This window comes from Camelina sativa, chromosome 5 (genome assembly GCF_000633955.1).
Source record: "Camelina sativa cultivar DH55 chromosome 5, Cs, whole genome shotgun sequence".
Taxonomy (NCBI): Eukaryota; Viridiplantae; Streptophyta; class Magnoliopsida; order Brassicales; family Brassicaceae; genus Camelina; species Camelina sativa.
Genome location: NC_025689.1, coordinates 23,851,633 through 23,858,741, shown reverse-complemented (window position 1 = coordinate 23,858,741; position 7,109 = coordinate 23,851,633). Strand labels below are relative to the sequence as shown.

General features: G+C 39.3%; 2 protein-coding genes across 6 annotated transcripts; one reads left to right on the top strand and one right to left on the bottom strand.

The window, feature by feature from the left end:
- LOC104787494 (nucleolin) lies at positions 1-1,948 on the top strand. 2 transcript variants are annotated; one of them, XM_010513093.2, is made up of 4 exons: positions 1-611; positions 693-760; positions 1,147-1,234; positions 1,608-1,948. In XM_010513093.2, exons 1-4 carry the CDS (start codon positions 11-13, stop codon positions 1,613-1,615), a joined length of 765 nt encoding a protein of 254 aa, XP_010511395.1. In that variant the 5' UTR covers positions 1-10; the 3' UTR covers positions 1,616-1,948. The 2 variants fall into 2 exon arrangements, with proteins under 2 accessions (XP_010511395.1, XP_010511394.1); XM_010513092.2 differs by lacking the exon at positions 1,147-1,234.
- On the bottom strand, positions 2,072-6,872 carry LOC104787495 (ALBINO3-like protein 2, chloroplastic). 4 transcript variants are annotated; one of them, XM_010513094.2, is made up of 13 exons: positions 6,398-6,869; positions 6,151-6,281; positions 5,428-5,499; positions 4,864-4,965; positions 4,642-4,701; positions 4,427-4,492; positions 3,984-4,031; positions 3,394-3,570; positions 3,259-3,314; positions 3,047-3,164; positions 2,701-2,787; positions 2,361-2,470; positions 2,072-2,251 (listed from the first exon to the last, which is right to left on the bottom strand). In XM_010513094.2, the coding sequence occupies exons 1-13, from the start codon at positions 6,795-6,797 to the stop codon at positions 2,098-2,100; spliced, it is 1,581 nt and encodes a 526-aa protein (XP_010511396.1). In that variant the 5' UTR covers positions 6,798-6,869; the 3' UTR covers positions 2,072-2,097. The 4 variants fall into 4 exon arrangements, with proteins under 4 accessions (XP_010511396.1, XP_019101565.1, XP_019101564.1 ...); XM_019246020.1 differs by having other exon boundaries at positions 6,151-6,209; positions 6,317-6,645; XM_019246019.1 differs by lacking the exons at positions 6,151-6,281; positions 6,398-6,869 and adding an exon at positions 5,624-6,089.

Here is a 7,109-nt window from a genome sequence, read left to right as displayed (position 1 = left end):
AGTCCAACAAATGATTTATGGCAGAATTAAAGACAGAACCATGAGTCGAACAATGGAGGAGTATCATCAGTCTAATGAGAGTGAAGACAACAAAGGAAGTTGGATTTGGAGTAAGGCGGTAAGCGTTGGGAAGAAGGTTCTGACAGCTGGTGTTGTAGTGTCTTCAGCTCCACTTCTTGTTCCTTCACTTTTTGTCGCCTCTACCATCGCCTTCCTCTCCTCTGTTCCTTTTTGTCTCTTCTTGGCTAACTATGCTTGTACTCAAAAGGTCATGAGTAGTCTTCTTCCTGATACTGAAGAAACTGATGAAGTTGACAAGGATGATGAATCTGGATTTGATGAGTACAGCAAGATTGGTCACCGTGAAGGCCGCCCTGCCGGAGCTGGGGAGGCTGCACTTTTCATGGCTACAGATGAATCGATTCCCATTGGTGTTGAGGAAGATGAGGAGATGGAGAAAGAGTCAACGAGCTTGCTAGAGAAAATTAGGGATGAGGGTAGAACTGATAAAGAAACCTCTGAGAAAGATTTACAAGAAGATAAAAAGTCCGGAAATGCCAAGTCTGAGGAGGTTCAAGACCAGCCTGAAAAATCTGAGACTGGACGTGAAGGTTATTTGTTTAATTATGATCACTGTATAAAATTTTAATGTGTGTGAAATAGTTTACTGATGATATTCATGCTTTTTGCAGGGGTACTTGGGGCCACAAAAACTGAAACTTCTACGGGCAAGGATGAGGAGGAAACATCTTCCAATGAGGTTTATACTTAATCCTATCATGTTGTGAGTTAGTAGCTGAATGATAACATCTAAAAAAATCCCCTGCCTCTAGTTAGGTACTACTGGAAAACTCCATACTCAGTTTACAACTAGTTGCTTGCCCCACATTTGTAATCTAGCTATTAATTTTCACTGTCACATATATATTGTTGTGGTTATAATTCTTTCTGTGGTGGTTATATCCTCTAGTTATCAGAGTCAGTGAGGGTTAAGATTAGAAAAGGGGATGTCAGTATCCTCATGGTTCTAGTCATTTGTGTTCATCTCTGTTACAATCCCTCGTTAATTAGTACCCAATGGTTCTCTGGATAACTGACCGAAATTATTGTAACATCATTCTCTGATCTCTTGACTAAATGGTTCAGCCGATAGACCAAGCTAGTGGGGCACATGGAACAGGGGAAGAGAAACGAAAAAACACAACTAAGAAAAAGAAGAAAACCGGGCGAGCAGGTAACCGGTTTCTAAAATGTCAAATGTTCTGGGTTGTTTAGTTTGGAGGGCATGCAGACAATCCCTTCGTTCATTGCTAATCTTTACGTTGTGCCATTAGCTAGACGTGGTTTAGAATGTTTTGGTGATGACATGATGCACTTTCGAACGTGATGCTGTTTTAGTAGAGTCCATTGTATAGTTAGGCATGCAGTAACGTTTTGAACCTAAATCATTGAAATAGTGGCGGGGGATCTAAATGAATTTTCATTCTTCCTCCCAAGGTTGAGCTACAAAGAAAATGGATCTGATTGTTGCTTAAATGTTCTGCATTGGTTTCGATTTTAAAGCTAGTGTCAAAGTGATCCAAATATGTATGGTTTTGGATTTACAGGTGTATAGTGAAGATCAAATATGGGAGAAGATGGAGGCGTTGAGGAAGGTGGTCGGATACAGTGTTACAAGGAGTGCCTCATATGCAGAGGAGCTTCAAGCTCTCTATGTCTTCACTGGCGTGGTGGAGCCTCGTCGCTCAAGTTTAAACCAGTTGGACACTCATGATATTGCACATGTTAGTCTTAGACTTCGCTTCCTCATGTCTGCTATCGGAATAATCTAGTTTGATGGCGTGTTTGTGTAGTAGGTTCAGGACTCTCAAACAAGTGGTGTGCTAAATCTCAACTTTGTATGTACTTTTTGTTGCGACTTTTCGGATCTAGTTTTATTAGTTTTGAATGTTTTCTAGTATCCACCAATTGAGTTTACACATATACACTATTGCTAACCTACAAGGTTATTTAACTATTGAAAATTGAACACTCCCGCGGGAGAGCATAGTATTCAAATACTTGCAATGAAAGTTGCACAAGTAAAGGTGGAGAGGATCAGTAATGGTCCTTCCTGCGACTGACAAGATCGCTAACCAGCTCGTTCTCATCTTCACACTGTTCCAGCAGAGGCTTGTACGCTGGATTGTGATCCACTACTACTCGTAGAATTTTTGCAGCTTCATCACTCTGCCCTTCTTTGTACAAAGCGCTGCAATAGCAAAAGCTTTTCGTTTTCACATTGCAGTGGTATATATGCTTCTCTATCTATTTCCTGAACTCTCTATAGTGACACTCCTATTTTGCTGTAAACATAGTACCTTGAAAGAAGCAGCAATGCCTCAAAGTAATGCTCTTTGCTTTTAGGATCACCAGGTTCTTTCAGGTTTGCTACTCTTTCCAAGTGTGTGATTCCGCTTTTCATTTTTCCCTACCAGAAACACCAAATGTCAACTTCCGACCAAATTCACCAGTCTACAAACGTTCACAAAATCAATTTTGTTAGGTAACGGAAAGTGCAGAACAAAAAATAACAATAGTAGTATCTTAAGGGAAAATTGGAACTACGCAAACAACATTACTAACAATTGACATCCGATTCAGGACCTGTCCTGAGGTCCTTTCATAACAGTCGTTTTCAAAAATGAAAAGCGGTCATACCTGTTGTACATATGCAGCACCAGCCCACTGAGATGCAAGCATTAAAAGTTCAACATCCTCAGCGTCAGATGGAGCCCCATCAAGCAGCTGAGAGAAAAACAAAAGAATTGTGCTTCTTAATAAAAGAGTCTCAAGCTCTTCCATCTTACTACACATCAATAAGCAGAAAGAACCAACTAGATATGTTGGCAGGACAAGAAGAAATAAATAAGTTGGTAAGTGTAAACGTACAGAAAAAGTGAGTGATCGATACTGAACCACCGAATCCAATTTGACCTCAAGAGTACAGAAAGGAAGGACTAATAGGTAGGAAGTCAGGAAAGTGTAAAGGACCGGAAATTCTAACCTTGGAAATAGCCAGCTCCAAATATTGAGTAGCTTCTGCCAACTGCGTCTTCTGCAATAAAGCCTGCCCCATGAGAACCAAACCTCTTACATATCCAGGATCCTTTTCAAGAGCTAATCTGAAAAGAACAATTACACATGCAGTGAACATGGCTAGTGCATGAAGGTAAAGAATAGTAGAGGATCACGAAGATAGTCTTTGGAAATACACACCGCAGCAATTGAATGGATGTTTCTTTATCACCTTTTGACAAGACCTGAACTGATAGCTGACACCAAATCCATTTAAGAAAAATTGAAACATACAGGTACGCATGATCAGTAGGTATACATTGTCCAACTACTTACAGAAAGAAGTTCTTCTGGTGTTAACGTCTGTAGAGAAAGGGTCTGCTCTTGTGAGTCGGAGTCCACATACTTGACCACAGACTCGCTGATCTCCATAGAGTGCCCAACGCTTGGAGAGGCTCCCTGACCCAGTAAACCAAGTTTTGCTCCTACTGTAGGGTGCTTGAGAGATAATTGCTGCAGAGTTGAGAATTCTCGGTGAGGAATTTACACATTTTAACAACCTCAACCCGAAGTCAATTCTCTATGAGTCACCAGTACAGTTGGTAATACAGTTTTCTTTTCACTATGAATCTCTTATATCAAAAAGTAAATCACTGGTGAACCCACTACGACACTGTCTTTTAACATATCTCATCAACATAGTTGCATCGATTCTGCAGAGACGAACAAACTATCTGTCTATATAAACATTTTAGTTTGGTGTTTAATCTTCAGTTGCAGAAACAACATACAAGCACGAGAAGTTTTCTTCAATTTAATTTAATTAAAAGCTAACTACCAGCATTCCTCATTCTTCAATACTTGGAAGAGAAAACAAGGAATCGCGTCTTCCACTGCGAATTCCGAGATAAGACAAGGGAGCATACCTGAAATATATTTACTGAGCTGTTGGTTACCCAATAGACAAGACTTCCCTGACAAAGAAAAGGAAATGCTAGCTTCCATTAAAAAAAAAGTGGGTTCAGAAAAACAGAAGCATTAGTTCTGATTCCATAGACATAAAAGTCAGCAGTTTCAAGAGACGCAAAAATGAAGGACAATTCAGAGTCTCTAGAAGAAAAAGATAAATGGAAGAAAATACATAGATAGAATAAACTGACCAAGAGGAGTAGAGTAAGAATAATCACATGACTAAATAAACAGTACAAACTAACCCAAAAAAAGGTAAGTAAGAACACGATTAAAGACAAGAAATAAAAAAGAACGTATGGAAATTGGTAGAGATATAACCAAAAGTCTATTAAGACGGCCGACAGATTTCTAGAGTAGATTATAAATAGTGCGGAAAGAGATGGACGAAATGACTTACCTGTGGAATAGCATAGCCAACAAAAAACAAAGGAACACTCAAGATCTCCAGATATAACTTGTAATACTACAAACACAAAAACAAGTAACATCACTAACTATACCAATGGTCCAATACATCTTCATGGTAAACAAGAATTCGTGCTCCAAGCACACAAAAAAAAATTGTGTAAGATGTAAGTAACCAAGGCAGAAAATAAGATTTGTTCAACTCACTCTCATAAGCAACCCAGTCAAGCCGGTAGTTTGACGAATTGTGGGAGAATCAAAAGAAATCTGGAAAAGAATCGAAAGTTAGAAGTATACATATATAATAATGTAACGTACAATTTGAATACACTATGGTTACAATTATGCAGAGCAAATATATTCTAAAGAGTAGAAGGATTAGTATTGATCCATCAACACATATTTGAATGACCAAGTAATCACAAGAACCTGTATGTTAATGTAATGGAAGCCAGCGATTAAAATTGGAAACACTGGTCCGAAAGAGCCGCCAGGAAGATCACATAAATTCTGGAACCACAAGGCACCACCCTGCAAAGATAAGACAGCAGGTCAGTCACAGAAGCAACATCAGGGAATATTAAGGGACAGATTTTCAGGTCAGATATGCTCAATCCCAGTCCTAAGATCTAGCTTCCATATTAGAAAAGCAGGCTTCTTTTCCCCTAAGTAAGCGAAGTACGCTCTAGTTCGCTGTCGTACATATTTCCCTCCTGGTCTCCTTCTCCACAATTACAAGGCTCTAAGAAAACTGGTACTAACCATAAAAATTTCTGCATACCAATGATAGCTGTTGTTCCATACGTTTAAAGCAAAACTTGAGTATTAGAATTGACTCAGCATTAGAAAAAAAGGAGCAATGGCATAAAAAAACAAAAAAAAAGTGTAGTTCGATCAGAAACAAAACGCCAGGGAAACTGCTAGTGTACCACGTGACAAGCTAGCAGATTTTTCGTGACTATACAAAATCATACTTATGCAGTCTCAACTTACAGAATCAAACCCAGGATGACCATCTAGTGACATCTTCCGGATGCTAGCCATCAACAAGAAAAAGCATGGGAGCTGCAGATGATGAAAGCCAATAGGTAAGTGAGAATGAATATGATGGAAAAACATTAAGTATTTATTAAAAGTTTCAACATAGAAAAGACCATATCATTTATGAAGAAAAGCAGGGATCAAGTACCATGAAAGAGTTTCATATAAGGTGGTGGTATCATACAGATATACAAGTATGTACAACATGGATATTTTTTCTGCGAAAAAAGTCTAACTCTGACTGTAAAGAAGAAGCCCATTTCAATTTTGGCGATTAGATCAAATAAAGAAGCTGCATAGGACAGACACCAACCAACCACACAAATTAAAACCACAAGGGGTCGAAAACATACATACTTTAGAGAAGAAAATCCAAAGGAAAATGGCAAAAAAAAAGAAAAGAAAGTGAACTGACAAATGGGTCAGGTGATGAGAACCCAAGACAAAAGAATTCAAAGGTTGGGCTTTTCTTACAGAAATTCATATTTCATGCATATAGTTAGTTACTAGTTCAATCTCAAAAATCTTTCAGTACAGATGTATAATTTAGAAATCATACATCAGATTTGCCTATTTAGGGAACAGAGATGAGTAGCAAATATAACGTTGCTAGCAAAGTATCTGGTACACAGAGGAGTGTAGTAGAAAACATCACAAAGGAAGAATAAATTTAACCTGGACAGATAAGTATGGGAAGAACCACAAAAAGGAGGGGCACCCAATAGCTCGGCTTTCTTTAAGGAAATGAGAAAAATGATCAATAGATGCTCTTAATGTTGGAGTCGCCGGGATCGGCATAATAGGCACTGTTGAGTAAATGAAACATTAGGGACTGACTTACTTCATCAACACCCCCATACGAGAATCAATTCTAGCAGCCAGAAAGATTGATGAATTTGAAAAAAAGGTAAGAGAGAAATACACTGAGGTAACAACTCAGAGATGGTCTTCAGTTTCTTAAGTTGAAGTATAAGTAAAGGCAACAAAGCTAATCTAACAGCAACAGTGGACGATGCAATAATCATCCACCAAGGCAATCCTGTGAATTGATGAAACCCGTCGAGAAAATTAACGACGGCGTGAACGGGTAAAGAAGAATCATCGTTAGGGATGATGATTTCTTGAGACCCAATTGGAAATTCTGGCCCAGAAGAGATGAACCGGTGGAGAGGGGCCAAACACGGCGGCGAGGGCGAGAACAGAGGAGGAGGATGGGAGGAGATCAAGGGTTTAAGAGAGTTGGAGAAGAAGAGAGTAGAGATACGGTGACGAGAGGAGGAGGAGCAGGAGGAAGCGCGTAAACAACTCCTCCACACTGACATTTCCAACTTTTTCTAAAACCCACAACAGACGTCAACGAACAAAATGGCTTTTTTGAGGAAAAATAAATTAACAACGAGTTACAGTATTATTACATCACACCGGTCCACCATCGTTCATATAAATTGACAATTTAATAATAGGGGGAATTTACGGGGTTGCCAAAATGGCAAATAATATTAAGGGTGTGAATGGTAACTGCGTCGGGGCGGACAAATCCGTCTGTAGATCAGACCGCTCTGTTTTAAGTGTGGACAGCAGACCGCTGCGCTCCAACTCTATTTGTAGGGAAAAACGGTCCGCAGTTGGTCTGC